Here is a 17,424-nt window from a genome sequence, read left to right on the forward strand (position 1 = left end):
CAGCCATCAAAAAAATAAATAAATAAAATAAAAATAAATAAAGAGAGAGAGAGAGGAAAAGAAAAAAAAAAAAAGAAAGAAAAAAGCCTTCCTCTTTAGGAAAAAGTTTAGGCTGACAATGGTAGGATTTGCTTTTGCATGCATGGTGGGCAGGAAGGTGTATTGAACACTCCTGAGCCAGGCAGAGGGAGTCCCCAGGGCAGAGGGAAGTAGGGACAGAGCCCAGGTTCTAAATTTGAGAACTGAACCCCAAGTCGGGCCTGAGGGGTGAGACAAGGGCCTGAAGTGTGTGTGTGTGTGTGTGTGTGTGTGTGTGTGTGTGTGTGTGTGTGCGCGCGCGCGCGCGTAAGAATTCTCAGCCCAGGGGTTTCTCCAGGGAATAGGGCGTCCCCAGGTTCCTAGTACCTGGAGGTGGCTACAGATTCGCTTTCCCCACCTCTGCTGCTGCCACCCCGTGTGGGCATAAGACATCGGCCTAAGAGTTGGCCCAGGCTGCTTTGGAGGAGCTCTTGTGGCCGGGGTTGGAGGTGGGGAGGTGGGTTGGGGGGGTGGCAGTCCATATGTGGGGACCCCCGTGCCCCTTGCTACTGTCCACTCACCTTCACCTGTGATCCCAAATGTTTCTGGGGTGTTCCCTTCCTAGTCTCATCACGGCCTTCAGTCCATCCCCAACACTGCCCATGGCCATCGTACCCATCCCAGAGGGCATGGGATTGGGCAGGGGGAGGGGACCACTTTCACGTCCACTTAGTCTGTCTGCAGGTGAGTCCTAGGTGTCTTCTGGTACCCAGCAGGGCTGCACGGCAAGCCCTGGGAACACAGGAAGGTGAGTGAGAAGCATCGCCCAGTCTGGATATGGCCATACAGTTTAGAAAGTGTATCCACTACCTGCTCCTTCTTGGTTGTCACAACATCCCCGAGAAGACCCAGAAGAGGAATCTCTGGTTTGCAAAGAAGAAAAATAAAAGCTGTAGGTTCTGCTGACATTATAGTGTAACCGTCATATTTTAGGCACTGACAAAGCTATTTATCTCCTTGAGGGGACAAAACTATAAACAGCCCCAGAACTTGAGTCAATCTCCAGATCTAGCATCTGTCTGCACCAGCTGGGACTTGACCCAGGTAGTGGCCAGAACTGGTCCCCCACTGCTCCAGTCCTATGGGAGCCCAGACCCGTTGAACTAGGGGTGGAGCCTGGCGCCCCCTGGTGGTATGATGCAGCCTCCGCCCGCCTGAAGCCCGCGGGAGACCAGGCACTAATTCACCCTCCTTGATGTAGGAAGTGGGAACCCGAGGCCCAGAGAAAGGTCCGGCCTTGCGAGGACAGAACGCCCTCCCGATTCTGTTTGCAGAATGTAAGTTGTTCTTGGGTGAAGCACTATCGTTCTTCCTGTTGCCAGAAATCAGAATTGAGAGGAACAAGGCAGAACACTGGTTTTCTGAGGCTCTTGTTATCATCATTTTGAGGAAAATCAAAGCTCAGATTCCTGAAGCATCACCTCCAGTCCTCACCTCCCCCACCAACTCCTTGCTCATCACACTCTTTTTTTTTTTTTTTTTTTTTTTGTCTTTTTAAGGCTGCACCTGCGGCATATGGAGGTTCTAATCAGAGCTGTAGCCACCGGCCTACACCACAGCCACACCACCTTAACCCACTGAGGGAGGCTAGGGATCGAACTCGCACCCCCATGGTTCCTAGTCGGATTCGTTAACCACTGAGCCACAACGGGAACTCCTCAACACGCTTTCAGTGTCCTGATCTGGGACAGCAGAACCTCAGAAGTGAGAAGCCTTTTGCTCCCAACTCAGGCTTCCCTGAGTCATTCATACACGCTCCTAGGCCTGAGCTGAGGGGGCTGGGGGCTGGGAAAGGGATGTTGAGCAGGGGAGGCTCCTGGGGGGTGGGAGGGGGGCGCTGGCATTGGCGGGGTTGACAGTCTCAGCCAGAACTTGAGTCCTAAGCACCTGTGTGACCTTGGGCAAGTGTCTTCATCTGCTGAGGCCCACAGCTCTCAGCCAAGATGTGGGAAATTATAACAATACTTTGACAGCCCTACTTGGAAAACAAGAATCCAGATTTTTTGGGAGTTAGGACTTTCTTTCAAACCCTGGCTCTCCTGCTGACTCATTACATGGCCTGCGTTTAGTTACTTACTATCTCTGAGCCTTAGTTTTGGATTCTGTAAAATGGGTTGTTGTGGGGGTTTGCTGCCGTGACTGAACTGGGAACACTCTGGAAAATTCAAGGCTGTACAAAGGATGCTGATTTTTATCACTCCCCTGGAGCAGAGGGGCTGGGTGACGGCTACAGATACTGGCATCCCCTCCCCACCCCCCTTAAACCAGGCACATTAGTTCTCATTGTCCATCTTACGCACCAGCAAGGGAGCAGGTTCCTCCCCACCCGGGGCCCTGCTCCTTTCCACAGTCCCTGATTACCTGATGCATCTCCCTCGGGTCCGTCTTTTTTTTTTTTTTTTTTTTTTGGTCTTTTTTGCCTTTTCTAGGGCCACTCCCGTGGAATATGGAGGTTCCCAGGCTAGGGGTGGAATCGGAGCTGTAGTTGCCGGCCTACGCCAGAGCCATAGCAACGCAGGATCCGAGCCGCGTCTGCGACCTACACCACAGCTCATGGCAACGCCGGATCCTTAACCCACTGAGCAAGGCCAGGGATCGAACCCGCAACCTCATGGTTCCTAGTCGGATTCACTAACCACTGAGCCACTACGGACACTCCCCTCATGTCCGTCTTGTTCTCATCACAAAATGGAAAGCAAATCCTGAGTCTCCATCCCTCATCCCTGGAGTCGCAGTGTCACAGCCTCAATCTTCTGCCCTAAGGGAATCTGATGATAAGGATTAATCCTTGGGAGGCGAAGGGGCTGTTCTGCCGCCTGTGATCAGAACCTTTGAGTTACCCTGAAGTCCCCGAACCCCGTCCTGCTTGAACGAAGCCTGGCGCCCAAAGGCAGACGGGAGCTGACAGGAGAGGGATTGTGGTCCACTTTTACCCCTCATGCTGCTGGTGTGGCACCCACAACACTGCCCTGTCCCCCTCCGGTCCCTGGTGCTAGCGCTGGCGTTGGTCCGGCACCAGGGAGATGGCGGGAGGAGGGGGGCGGGATGGAGAGTGAGGGAGGCTGCCAGGAGGCGGGGACTCTGGTGGGCTGAGGACTATAAAAGGGGCATGGTCAAGGGCAGGGGGAACCATCCGGCCTGAGGCAGCTCCCTGCTTGGTCCAACGCCCCCTTGCTCAGAACTCAGGGTAAGTGGGCTCAGCCTGCCCCGAGCTCTGGGGGCCCTGTGGTTCCAAGGGGCTGGGGCTGGGATGCGGGGAAGGAGTCGATGCTTGGCAGGGCTGGGGGCCTCGGGAGGCCTGAGGCTCCGCTTGGGGTCCAGCTTTACATCTGGACAAATCTGTCACCCCGGAAGAGCAGTCTGCTGACTAGAAGACTGCAAATGAGTGGGGTGGGGGCGGACAGGGGCTGGTGGCTGTGGACAGATGGGTGAGTGACTGCGACCCTGGGAGTGACTGGGGTCCGTGTGTGTGACTGCACCTCCCGTTCAGGGTGACAGGGCTGTAGTGTCTTCTCCTGGACCCGCATCTGCCTGTTTGTCCCTGGCAGGGGGCGCTGGGGGAGGGGAGTGTGCCAGACCCATGGGCCGTGGATTTCTGCCAAGTTCATGCTCTGTACCCCCACTTCCCAGCAGCCCCTCTTCTCCAATTCCCACCCCGAACCTACCCCTCCAGAACCATCAGGCCCAGCAAGTTATGAGGCCTGGGTCTCCCGCCCCATGTCCCCACCTCCTCCTTTATCCAGGCTCTGGAGGAGCTCCAGTTGCTGCAAAGCTCCTGAGAGGGGCTGTCACATTCTCCAGGGCAGGATCTTGGAGGTGGGGCGGTCCAGTCGGGTAGCCCTTTGCTCTGCCCCTCTGTCCCCGGGCTCGGAGACATGGGTGACAGGCCAAGGAGCTGGGCAGGTAAGCTCCGTGCTGCTTCTATCTCCCTGCTCCTTGCTCCTCAGATGGCCGCACGCCGCTGCCTCTTCCTGCTGCTCCTGTCCACGTGTGTGGCACTGTTGCTGCAGCCACCCCTGGGTGCCCGGGGGGCCCCACTGGAGCCAGTGTACCCCGGGGATGACGCCACGCCAGAGCAGATGGCCCAGTACGCGGCTGAGCTCCGCAGATACATCAACATGCTGACCAGGCCCAGGTATGTGTGAGAGAGGGTGCGCGATCCCAGCCCCCAGGGACCCAGGGCCGCCACCCCAGCCTAGCCCCTTCCATGCTCTTGGGAAAGCAGCGCACCTCTACGGATCTGGCCTCAGGCCCCGGGCGGGATGGTACTCAGGGTAGGAGGCAGGAGGCAGGTGAGCTGGCCCCTCGGGCACGGCGCTGGCCCCAGCTGCCTCTCCCCTCCCAGGTACGGGAAAAGGGACGAAGAAGACCTACTGGACTTGAAGTGCGGCTCCTTACATGCAGCTGCCCCAAGGTAGGTTTGATTCCTTGCCCCCGAGCCCAGATGCCTGGGCGGGACCAGGGGTGGGAACCGGGGCCCAGGGCCGGCCTGAGCTCTCCCGAGGCCATGAGGACTACCCACTCACACTGCCGTGTTCTGCCCTCTCCTCACAGGGAGCTCAGCCCAATGGGTGCGTAATGCCACCTCCTGCTTCTTTGACTCCAAGGGCCATGCAGGCCCAGCTTTCCCGTCCACACCCTTGGCTCTGGCCAAGCTTGCTCCCTGCTCCCAAACAGGCTAAATAAAGCAAGTCAAGACCACAGCCTCCCTCTCTCTGTGTGATTCTGGGGACCCCTGGTCGGGGGCAGGAGCAGGCCAGATGCACAGGAAGAAAAGGGGGAGGGCAGGGAGGAGGGGGAGGGAGAGGAGGGGCTACTCATGATCCAGAACGTGTGCAGCATCCTTAGACGAGCCACTCAGCTCCTCCTCTCTACGTCATAGAGGGGCAGGTTGTGGCCCCAGAGTGGGGGGCCGAGGACTACCCCCAAAGTCCGTGAAGCTTGATTCATCCTGTTCCAGCCCCTTGAGACCCTCCTGATCACTGGCCTGATGGCAGCCCTCCCCAACCTACCCACCCCCGCCCCACCAAGGCGTTCCTATCGCCTAAGCGGTAGGTGAAGTAGTGCTAATTCACATATATCCTTGGGATGGGGGCAGAGGGTGACAGCCCAGCCCAGAGGAATGACTGCGGTTAAGACAGTCACTGGCTGCCTTGGTGGCATCAGAGCTGCTCTCCTCTGGGCATCAGAGGTGTGTCACTCTGTGCGTTCACCTGGAGCTCGGCTCTTCATGGGGCACGGTGCCCAGCCGAAGCACGGCCAGTGGCGGGTGACCAGTGATGGGGAGGGGGCTGGAGGTGGTGTCATGAGAGGCTGTTGGCAAAAGGAGCCTCCTGTGTGCCAGGGGCTTTTAACTCTCTCGACAACCCTGCGAGGGGGAGATACGGTTATCCTCACTTTCCAGAGGAGGAAACTGAGGCTCAAGAGAGGTACGGCAGCTTGTCCGAGGTCTGGCAGCAGAGGGCAATCTAATACGTGGATAGGGCATTGGCTTTAGAGTCAGATGAAGCTGGGTTTGAACCTGGGATCGGCCATGTTCTGTCTGTGGGCTTTTAGGCAAAAACTTAACCTCTCTGAGCCTTAGGTTCTTTATCTGTAAAATGGGAAGAATGACAGGGTTGTCGTGAACAGGACATGAGATAATAACGCATGTGAAACGTTCAGGTCTTGACCGAGGAAAACGGGAGCTTCTGAGGGGCAGACTTGCAGCCGAGAAGCTGTTCCCATGAAGCATGCCAGAAAGATGAACAGAGGGATAACTGCTCCTCAGAAATATGCAGGAGTTCCCCTTGTGGCTCGGCAGTAAGGAACCCGACTAGTATCCATGAAGATGCGGGTTGGACCCCTGGCTTCGCTCCATGGGTTAAGGATCTGGAGTCGCCGCAAGCTGCGGCTTAGGTCACAGATCTGGCGTTGCCATGAGTGCGGCCCTAAAAAAACAAACAAACAAACAAACCAAAAAACCTGCAGCTCCATCTATGGAAGAGGGTCATGGTCAACTCCATGGGGCTCCAGGAGGGGCCTCGGGAAGGCAGGCTGTCCTTGACTCTAAGGAAGCGCCTGAAATAACCAGAAAACTGGAAAGAGCTTGCCCTGAGAGGGCATAGGAACTATTCAAGCGGTCGCAGGAGGGGAGGCTGAGGGGGAAGTGGGCCTTCCCGGGAGGAGGCCAGATGAACTGAGAGGCCACGTCCAGGAGTCCGGTCTGTGAACGGCACCCTCCAGCTCTGGGAAGTGAGGCCCTGGATCCAGCCCGGGGAGGCCTGCGCTGAGGAGGGGGTCCCAGTGGGGCCCAGGGGCCTTGACCAGCCTTGCCCATCTCAGGCATCCTGAGTAAACGGGGATGGGGGTGTGTGTCTGTGTGTGACTAGGAGGGAGCGACCTTGTCTCTCTCCTCTTCCTGGGGGCCGGGAGCACCCGTGGACAAGAGATCATCACTGCTGGGGGGGCGGGGGAGACGTCAGAGAATCAGGACCTTTCTGATTCCCGGAATGGCTTCTCCTATCTGCCCCACATGTTCCGCCTAAAGAGATGGGGCTTGTGGGTTTGGTGGACCAGGGGTCCGCTTTCCTGGGCTCAGCATCTCACACGGACACCTCGGCACCCGCAGCACAATCATGGTTCCCCTCAAGTCTTGGCTGTGCCTGGTGTGTGCAAACAACCTGAAAGTGGAACTCCGCCCCAAAAAGCAAAGGCTGGAGAAGGTTCTGCCACTAAACAATGCATGGCTCAGGCTGATTCTTTTTTTGAAGGGCTGTACCCTCGGCATATGAAGTTCCAGGCTAGGGGTCAAATCGGAGTTACAGCTCCAGGGTCCCCCCTCCCATCAGGAATGACAGGTCCCTCCTGCCCAGGGCCCACAGACGCCAAGGAAGCAACAGTGATTCTCTTTATTGGTCTCACTGGGGGTGGAGTAGGCAGGAGTTAGGGCCCTTCTCAGAACATAAAGGGGGTCGGTTTATATTCTGGGGGATTCTTGCGCTGGGCTTCCAGAAGTCAAAGCCCAGCCTGGAGAAGAAGCCCCCAGGACCCTGGAGTTCCCTTACCCTCCAGGGCTTCCTTCCCCTCCTGCCCAACTTGCTCCCAGTTCCGACCTGACCCCAGTTCCGAGGCTCCTGAGTGGTGCCAGCTGAGCCCAGGCTCTCCTACCTGGGGCCCTGGGAGGAGGCTGGTGGTCAGGGTTTCATGCTGTTCCGGGGTGCAGGATTCGTGCTGTTCTGTTGGGGTAGTTTCATGGCATTCTCTGACAGAGGTTTCACGGCGTTTGCTTGAAGGGGTTTCGTAGCATTCGCTGGTGGTGTATCGGGCTTTTTCGCGTCCTTAGATTTCTTAGACTTCATGCTAGGGAACACGTCTTTGCAGAGGTCATGGGGCCGCTCTGCGGGCCCAGTTCTTGGCTGTGATGCGCGGGGAGTCGGGTGGGGAGGGGAGGGGTGGGGTGGGGAGGGGAGGGGAGAGGTGGGGTGGGGTGGGGTGGGGAGGGGGAGGGGAGCAGGTGGTCGTTTGCTCTCCTTTCCCTCCCTTCTTCCCTCCCTCTCCGCCCGCCTACCTGCTACCGAAGAGCTTCTCAAAGTACTTATTTAAATGGCTGAAGCTGGGCAGCCAACTGGCCGCCCTTGGCCAGAGGGGCTGCTGCACTTGCAGCTCCTGCCCCACCACCGCGTCGGGTTGCTGCAGCAGCACCACCAGGGCCACCAGGGCCACTGCGCACGCGCAGCGCAGAGTTGAGGCCTGGAGGGGGCGGGGCAGACAGAGGCGCGCGGGAGGGAGGGCGGTCACCTGATGCCCAGACCTTTACGCGCGGCTGGGTGGGCGCGCTGGGGCACGCGGGCGCTCAGACTCAGAAACCTTCGGACTCTGGGATATACGCAGGTATACGGGCGTCATAAGGGACTTCCAGGTGCCCAGGCCCAACAGTGCACACTTGGACGTGCACACGGATGCGCACGAAGCACCGGGTGACGGGGCCTGCGGCTGGACTGAGAGGCACGTCCTGAGACGGGCACGCGAGGGCGGCATAGAGCCATTGGTCAGCTCCCTGGTCTCACTGACTTCTTCCGCGACTACTACCTCACCGCGTTCTTGCTTCTCCCGCCTCCTTGCCAGTCCTCAAAAATACCAGACCTGCCAGTTCTCTCGGCCTGGGAGCCTTCCGCCAGACAGCCCCATGGCCTGCCTTCTTCCTCGCCTCCTTCAGGCATCGCTCCACCTGCGCCTTCTAAATGGACCCGACTTGGATGCCCCTATTTAAAATTGCAACCCATCCATTTGGTGGTACTACCCCTCTCCCCCCAACCGGGACCCTTCTAACTTATTATATTCTATGCTTTTTTGATTTGGCCGGCCCCCTGGCATGTGGAAGTTCCCTGGGCCAGAGATTGGACCCAGGCCATAGGAGCGACCCAAACTGCTGCGGCGGAAACACCAGATCCTGAACCTGCTGTTAGGATGGTACCTATGCTTTTTTTTTTTTTAAACTGTCTTCATCCCCACCCTCCACCAGTGTAAGCACTGTGACAGCTGACTTCTTACCTATTTTTTTCACTGATATACCACAAGCACCTAAAACAGTGCCTGACACTTAGTAGATGCTCAGTAGTACATGTTAAATGAAAGACTGGACAAGTTGCACATAGGACTGCTGGCCCCCAAATTATTTCCCCCCAACACACACACACAACCCTGCACAGAGAATTTTGGGCCGGCAACACACAGGCACAGAGATTCACATACTATGATGTCCGAACACATGCTACAGACCACTGGGGCCTCTGAGACCCTCAGCGCCCCCACTATTTTTTTTTAGGGTGCACCCAAGACACATGGAGGTTCCCAGGCTAGGGGTTGAATCGGAGCTGTAGCTGCCGCCCTACACCACCGCCAAGGCAATGCAGCTGCGTCTGCGACCTACACCAGAGCTCACAGCAATGATAGATGCTTAACCTGCTGAGAGAGGTCAGGGATTGAACCCACAACCTCATGATTACCAGTTGGACTTGTTTCTGCTATGCCACAATGGGAACTCCAGTCCCCTCCTTTTTAAGGGCTGCCCTTACAGCATTTAGAAGTTTGCAGGCTAAGTGTCGAATTGGAGCTGCAGCTGCCGGCCTACAGCCACAGCAACCAGGGATCCAAGGCGTGTCTGCGACCTACACCACAGCACACGGCAATGCTGGATCCTTTAATCCACTGAGCGAGGCCAGGGATGGAACCTGCATCCTTAAGGATACGAGTTGGGTTCATTACTGCTGAGCCACAGCAGGAACTTCCAACCTCAGCCCTCTCTCTCTCTCTTTTTTTTTTTTTTTGTCTTTTTGCTATTTCTTGGGCCGCTCCTGCGGCATATGGAGATTCCCAGGCTAGGGGCCGAGCCTACACCAGAGCCACAGCAACACGGGATCTGAGCCGTGTCTGCAACCTACACCACAGCTCACGGCAACGCCAGATCCTTAACCCACTGAGCAAGGGCAGGGACCGAACCCGTAACCTCATGGTTCCTAGTTGGATTCGTTAACCACTGCACCACGACAGGAACTCCTCAGCCCTCTCTTGACCAGGAACTCCCTTCATCCCCAAAGCATGGACTGGAAACCCTGGCGGCTGTCGTGGCCATCGGACTGGAAGAGGAGGCTGCTCAGGCCTCACTCCTTCATGCCCTCATGGCGTAAGGAGGGGCCCTTGGTACCAGCCTCTATCCCAAGCTCCCGGAGAACACAGCTGGGCCCACCGGACATTACCATGGTGCTGGGCAGGTGCAGAGTAGCCCGCGGAAGGGTCTCTGGCCAGGACCTCCCAGGCCCTTTATATTCCTCGGGATCCGTGCCCCCGTTCCTTCTAAGGCTCCACCCCCAACTTGGCCTCCTTCTCCTGCCCCTGAGTCATAACCTGGGAGTTGGGAACAGGGAGAAGGTGGGGGTGGAAGCACACGGGCTGCCAGCTGTCCTGACCAGGGCACAGTCCCTGCCAGAGGCCCAGAGGTGTGGGTGGCAGAGGTGGGGGAGCAGGGCAACTTTTTGCTCCAAACCTACAGATCCTACGGAGGAGCTGTGTCTGGGGTTGAGAGTGGGGGCTGTGCTTTGCCCGGAGGCTATTTGCGGGGTTGGGAGGGAAGCTGTGTTGAGAGATGAGGTGCTCCTACCCATCCAGCTGGATCTAGGGTCCCTGCTTTCCCCGAAGGGCTGCTGTGGGACCTCGGTGCCCCTACTCCTGGCCTCTAGGCCTCTGGCATAGGGGTGGGTGGGGGAAGTTGGGATTTTAGAACTGCAGGCCTGACTGCTCGTCCTAGAGATGTTCTCCGCCTGCGCAGCCCGTTTGGAGCCCCCGATGGCTGCCCTGCAGAGCCTTCTGAAGGCTGGTGGGTCTTGGCTGCCCGCCTGAAGGATGAACTCAGGCCTTGGGCTGCCTCAGGTCACAGAGTTTTGGCTGTGTGGCCTGTCAGGGCCCCTCTCACGGCTCAACAGTGGTACTTTTCTGGGGTGAGATTGTGACATGTGGGCTGATGCTTTTTTATGCCCACCCCACGCCCAGAAGGGGCACCGTAGGGAGAGCAGGGGCTTCTGGGTAGGAGTCCTGACTTCACTACCTCCTGGCTGATTAAGGTCAAGATTAAGGCCTCTGGAGTTCCCGTGGTGGTGCAGTGGTTAACGAATCCGACTAAGAACCGTGAGGTTTCCAGTTCGATCCCTGGCCTCACTCAGTGGGTTAACGATCTGGCGTTGCTGTGAGCTGTGGTGTAGGTCACAGATGTGGCTCGGATCCCACATTGCTGTGACTCTGGTGTAGACCAGTGGCTACAGCTCCGATTAGACCTCTAGCCTGGGAACCTCCATATGCCGCGGGAGCGGCCCTAGAAAAAAAAGGTGAAAAAGACAAAAAAAAAAAAAAAAAAAAAAAAAGATTAAGGCCTCTGATGAAGACCTCTGAGGCTCCACATCCTGTCTGTGAGATGGAGCTGGTTATACCTGTAGTGTAGAGCTGTTGTGAGGATTGAGTAGGATGATGTAGCTGAAGCCTTCGGACAGCTCCTGGCACAAAGAAGTGCTTCACGTGCAGGAGCCCCTCTGCTCCCGGATGCCCGCTTTCCTCCGTCTACATTTTTCCCTCAGGGGAGGGGCTGAGAAACTCAGTGTCAGTGTCACCGTAGATAATTTGATGCCCCCGTGGCCAAGTGAGAGCAAGACTACATTTCCATGGAGCCAAGAAGCTCCAGAAAAGGAAATGAGAATCTTATGATAAAATTTCATAGTACGGAGTTCCTGCTGGGGGGCAAGGGGATTGGTGGTATCTCTGCAATGCTGGGATGCAGGTTCGATCCCTGGCCAGGCACCGTGGGTTAAAGATCTGGTATTGCCGCAGCTGCAGTGTAGGTCTCAGCTGCAGCTCAGATGTGATTCCTGGCCCCTGGAACTCGATATACTGTGGGGCGGCCGAAAAAGAGGAAAAAATTCATAGTACCAGGCAAAAGGAGAGCTCTAGGGGCCAATGTACCTCAAATCCCAACCAACAGGCTATGATTTGTGCTACCTAGGGACAAGCCTGGTACTGATACTCCCAGCTCCAAAAGAGCTCAAAGATGCGTCCCTGGCAGCTTTGGCTGTGAGAACCTAGGCGGCGGGCCTTACGGAACCTCCGGGGCTCCTCCTTGGACACCAGGGCCCCTCAATCGCTCACTTTCCGGGCTCAGTTCCTTCCAGAAACTGTCAAGCTCTGAGGGATGATGCTTGGCACCCCTCTTTCCTGGCCTGGAGTAAGAGAAAATGCTTGATAGGGTGGGTGGGTTGGGGAAGGAGGCACAAAGGACTCAATAGCGTTATCAATAACAACACATCTGTGAGGGTGCCCTCGGATACTGCTGACCGATTGTCATTGCAGTTGCCTGGTGCCGGGTACCAGGAGGAGCATCCTGTTGCCGCATCTCTGGTGACCCGTGCAGGCATTGTCAACTCCTTTTGCGTTTGAGGAACCAGGCTCAGAGACGTTCTGAGACTACCCAATCAGATCTGGAAAAGCACGTCTGTCTTCTTGGAAAGCTCCCCCCTCCCCGCGGCTGCCCCCCCACCGCCCCCTCCAATGACATCCTTTGTGCCCCTCAGGCCTCTGACCATCTCCAGTTCCGAGTCCCCCTCCACTGCCTCCCAGTCCCTTGGCCTATGAACTGCTCCTAATTCAAGCAGGGTTGCTGGCCATGCTTTGTGCCCCCCTCCCCGCCCAGCCTCCCTCGGAAGGCCTTTTCTTTTGTCTTTTTGCCTTTTCTAGGGCCACTCCCTCGACATATGGAGGTTCCCAGGCTAGGGGTCTAATCGGAGCTGTAGCCGTCGGCCTACACCACAGTCACAGCAACACCAGACCCGAGCCATGTCTGTGACCTACACCACAGCTCATGGCAATGCCAGATCCTTAACCCACTGAGCAAGGCCAGGGATCAAACCCGAAACCTCATGGTTACCAGTCAGATTAGTTTCCTCTGAGCCACTATAGGAACTCCTCAGAGGCCTCTTCAAGCGAACTCTTCCCTGCTTCTCCAAGGCCTGGTCATCAAGACATAGTGTCGGGCTGATCTGGGCTCCAACCTTGCCATGCCGCTTGCTGGCTCTGTGTCCCTGGATAAGCCACTTTGCTTCTCTGAGCACAGTGTCCTCAGCTATGGTGGTTGGGGATCGTTGGAGCTAAGTCACAGAGTTATTGGGAGGTAAAACTGAGAGAAGGCTCCTCCGGTTTTCAGCCCCAAATCTTTCTTAAATTCTGTGAATCGCCCCAGGACCCTTCAGAGAAATTCTCTCTTTTGCTTAAGCTGACTCGAATTGGAATTTTAACTTTCTACCAAACCAAGCTGAAAAACCCTTGATGAATAAGTCTCCGAGGAGTCCCCGTTATGGCTCAGTGGAAACGAACCAGACTAGTATCCAGGAGGATGGGAGTTCGATCCCTGGCCTCGCTGAGTGGGTTAAAAGATTTGGCATTGCCTCAACTGTGGTGTAGGTCACAGACACGGCTCTGATCCGATGTTGCTGTGGCTGTGGTGAAGGCTGGCAGCTGCAGCTCTGATTTGACCCTTAGCCCAGAGACTTCCATATGCTGCAGGTGCAGCCCTAAAAAGACAAAATAAATAAATAAATAAACAAATGACAATAAGCCTCCCATTACTTCCTGGCTAAAGTCCGATCTTCTTAGCTTGACATCCTAAGTCCTTCACAGTTTGACCTCAGCGTACATTAAAAAAAAAATTTTTTTTTAAAGGTGGTAGAAGAATTGAAACACAAAAATCTGCCCATTTTAGGTTCACAGTTGGATGAGTTTTGACAAATATGTAGCCACCCCCAGAGTCGAGATACAGAGCATTTGCATCAGCCCAGCAAGTTCCCTCTGGCCCCGGGCGACCACTGATCCATCTCTGGCCTATTTTAGAACTTCATCTAAATGCTGGCAAACAGCATGTTCTTTTTGTGTCTGGCTTCTTTCACTCACCATTGCATTTTTGACTTTTCTCCCGTATTGTTAGGCCTAACAGCCATTTGTTCTCTTTTCTTTCCTTTCTTTCTTTCTTTCTTTCTTTCTTTCTTTCTTTCTTTCTTTCTTTCTTTCTTTCTTTCTTTCTTTCTTTCTTTCTTTCTTTCTTTCTTTCTTTCTCTCTCTCTCTCTCTCTCTCTCTCTCTCTCTCTCTCTCCCTCTCTCTCCCTCTATCTCTCCCTCTCTCTCTCTCTTTCTTTCTTTCTTTTTTTTCCCAGCCACATCCACCAGGTACAGAAGTTCCCGCGACTGAACCAGAGCCATAGCAGTGACCCATGCTGCTGCAGTGACAGCACGGGATCTTTAACGCACTGTGCCACAGGAGGCTGCCGTTCTGTTTTCTTGCTGAGTACTACGCTTCTTTGCTGAGATGGGTCACAGTTTCTTTGTCTTTCCCCTGTTCTGGGCCAGCCATATCTGCTGTTCGTGTGTCAAGATACCTGTCCAACCCTCCACCTGTTCGCTTTGCACCTTTGGGTTCCCCTCATCCCTCTCTTTGCCCTGGGAGCCAATCCTGGTGATTCCTCTTCTGTGAGAGCAACACCCCCCCACCCCCCAACGTCCCCTCCCCACCCGGTCCTGGGCTCCTGGGGCTCTTGTTCCGCTCAGGTGGCTGTAACGGTATGCTTTGGGTCTTCTGGCAGGGGATGCCCACGTCTGGCTCCCGTGCCAGACTGAACTCCAGCGGAGGGAATAGTCCCTTACTCACTCCCTGTCCCAGGGACACTGCCCAGCGCCTGGATGAGAACAGATGCCTGGGGTTGGTTGGTTCACTATCTTGTCTGAGCGACAGAATATGAAATACGAGGACGTGGATTTCACTTCCTGGCACATTCTGAAGAGGATGAGGGAGAGCAGGGCAGGGCACCTCCGCCTTGGCGGCAAAGCCATCTGGGGGCAGATCAGAGAGCCTCAGAGAGAAAGGGGGGAGGCAGCTTTCGAGCCTGTGATTTCCTGCTGATCTTGGCTGGAGCGCCTGGCACCCTTTCCCCCAGGCCTGAGAGGCCTTCTGATGGGGACCGGCCTGGGTCTCCCCTCAGGGCCCATGGATCTGAGAGCCTCAGATTCAAACCTTTTGTCCTAAGGAATCTCTTTGATGATGTGGGTGTTTGGGCAAACCCGTGGGAGACTGGGGGGCTGCTCCCATGCCTGGGACCCAGTGTCAATCTTTTTTTTTTTTTTTTTTGTCTTTTTGCCATTTTTTGGGCCGCTCCCGTGGCATATGGAGGTTCCCAGGCTAGGGGTTGAATCTGAGCTGCAGCTGCCAGCCTACACCACAGCCACAGCAATGCAGGATCCAAGCTGTGTCTGTGACCCACACCACAGTTCACGGCAACGCCGGATCGTTAACCCACTGAGCAAGGCCAGGGATCGAACCCGCAACCTCATGGTTCCTAGTCCGATTCATTAACCACTGCGCCATGAAGGGAACTCCCAATCTTCTTAATGTTCCTATATTGCAGGAAGGGGGACCCCTTCCAGGGCCTGAGAGTGGGCGCTTGTCTAACATTCGGAAATGAATTGTCCGAGGAGACACACGTGCTGACAAAGCAAAAGACCTTATTGGGAAGGGGCGCCGGAGCTACATCAGCGTGAGACTATGTCCCCCCCTCCCACCCCCGCACCGACTGTCCGAATCACATTGACCCAAGGCACCTGGGGAAATAAAAACATTCCTATCAGACGTGGTATTCTGAGGGCTAGAGAGTCTCAAAAGCCAAGGGCAAAGGCCAGACTTTTCTCTAGGCAAAGTTAAGTTCTTCACTGTACATATTTCTTTTTCTCCCCTTTTGTAGCCATACCTGCGGCACATGGACGTTCCCAGGCTAGGGGTCACACCGGAGCTGCAGCTACCAGCCTACACCATGGCAACACCAGATTCAAGCCACATCTGGGATCGTTCACTCTCTGAGTAAGGCCAGGGATCAAACCCGCATCCTCACAGACACTATATCAGATTCTTAACTCGCTGAGCCACAAAGGGAATGCCTCTTTTTTTTTTTTTTTTTTTTTAAGAGCAAGAATAAAAGAGCACAAGCTGTATTTTAGTGCTGAAAGACATAGTAGAAAGCAGATTTCTTTGGGGCCATTCGTCAATTAGATTATAATTCATTATGAAGCTTTCTCTTTTCTATGACAGGGAGTCCGCTTCCTTTGAAGCTGCTGTTCCATTTACACTATTTTCGGTCCCTTTTCTAGAAGACCTGCCTTTAATCACGGCTGGTTTCTTCTTCATAGTTGATGCCTGAAAAGTCCTCTCCACCTCCGAAGCCGTCACATCGCGAATGGCTGGATAACGCATGGATGCACCATATTTTGTTTATCCATCCATCAACTGGTAGCTATATGCGGTGTTTCCACTTTTTGGCTATTATGGACAATGCCGCTGTGATCATTAGTGCACAAGTTTTGGGGTAGACATAGGCTTTCATTCCTTTTGAGTCCACACCTAGGTGCAGAGTCGCTGGATCATACAGTAGTTCCATGCTTAACCTTTTGAGAAACTGCCAGACTGTTTCCCGGGGGCTGCACCATCTGTGCCAGGCACGCCTACTGAGGGAGGCCTCCGCCGGGCCAGAGCAGGGTGAGAACCAGTTAGCTGACTGTTATTTCCCCTGAAAGACACGATACCAGTAATTTCCAGACCAGAATTTCTTTCCTCAGCTTCAACGTAAGATGATATTATTGGCAGTCTTTTCATTTTAATATTTAGCCTACTAATGGAGGCTCAACATATAACCGACTTAATTCCTTAGCACGATAACTACATTTTCTCATGAAACTACACAGACAATGGTTTCCCCCAGAACATTCCATCCTGGGCCACATACTCAGCCTGTGGGATGCCCAGTTCTGGCTTCGTTGCCAGGGTGAGCCGTGGTTTGAGTGCCCCTGGGGTATGTGGCTCCTGAGGCCTGTGCAGGGAGCGGGAGGGAGGAGGAAGAGGAGGAGCTGCTCTCATCGAAGTTTTGCTGACAGGGGGCTCCCTCCTGTCCTGTGACCCCCAGATCCAGGAGAAGGAGGACAGCTCCGTTTATCGTTTCGCTCCATGGTGTCACAACCGAACAAATACCTAATGTGCCCTTTTCTCAGCACCTCTTTCTCCCTCCAACTGAGGCACTTCTGAGAGGGATGTTGGCTTCACCTCATTCCCAGGAGAAGAGAGAGGAATTTGTCACTGATGTAATAAGATGTCTGGAGCTCCCCCCATGGCACAGTGGGTTAAGGATCCAGCATTGCTGCAGCTGCCACTTGGATTCAATCCCCGGCCTGGGAATTTCCATGTTGCGAGTGCATCCAAAAAAGAAAAAAAAGAAAAAAGAAAAAATGTCTGATGATTAGATAAATAACAACGACCTATTTTTTATTTTATTTTATCTTTTGCTTTTTAGGGCCGCACCCGTGGCATGTGGAGGTTCCCAGGCTAGAGGTCCAGTCGGAGCTACAGCTGCCGGCCTACACCACAGCCACAGCCACACAGGATCTGAGCCGCATCTGCAACCTATATCACAGCTCATGGCAATGCCAGATTCTTAACCCACTGAGAAAGGCCAGGGATTGAACCTGCAACCTCGTGGTTCCTAGTTGGATTCCTTTCTGCTGTGCCGCAATGGGAACTCCTTAAATTTTTTTATAATGATTTTTATTTTTTCCATTATAGCTGATTTACAGTGAAACGTAACATTGTAAATCAACTATAATAAGAAAAGAAAAAAGTCTGATGAAAATTTATATATGTATATATACTCAAATTTCATGCAAAGGAACATATTTCATTATGCAGATTTTTTTTTTTTTTTTTGACTGTGCCCTCAGCATGCAGAAGTTCCCGGGCCAGGG

General features: G+C 54.6%; 1 protein-coding gene and 1 long non-coding RNA gene across 3 annotated transcripts; one reads left to right on the forward strand and one right to left on the reverse strand.

Moving 5' to 3' along the window:
* Positions 1-3,201: 3,201 nt before the first annotated feature.
* Positions 3,202-4,899, forward strand: PPY (pancreatic polypeptide). The gene is given in 4 exon segments (NM_001444824.1): positions 3,202-3,265; positions 4,026-4,213; positions 4,424-4,492; positions 4,633-4,899. Coding segments are annotated over 3 exon segments (282 nt in total). The 5' UTR covers positions 3,202-3,265; the 3' UTR covers positions 4,658-4,899.
* A 753-nt stretch (positions 4,900-5,652) lies between these two features.
* LOC110255899 (uncharacterized) lies at positions 5,653-9,928 on the reverse strand. Of its 2 annotated transcripts, none has more exons than XR_014821118.1 (4): positions 9,816-9,928; positions 7,628-7,809; positions 7,228-7,419; positions 5,653-6,008 (listed from the first exon to the last, which is right to left on the reverse strand). It is a non-coding gene; the product is annotated as an uncharacterized LOC110255899 (long non-coding RNA). The 2 variants fall into 2 exon arrangements; XR_014821119.1 differs by having other exon boundaries at positions 7,228-7,432.
* Positions 9,929-17,424: the final 7,496 nt, after the last annotated feature.

Source organism: Sus scrofa, chromosome 12 (genome assembly GCF_054392235.1).
Source record: "Sus scrofa isolate SSC_HxYL_T2T_F1_AM1 chromosome 12, Sscrofa_HxYL_maternal_Yorkshire_Landrace_v2.0, whole genome shotgun sequence".
NCBI classification, from domain to species: domain Eukaryota; kingdom Metazoa; phylum Chordata; class Mammalia; order Artiodactyla; family Suidae; genus Sus; species Sus scrofa.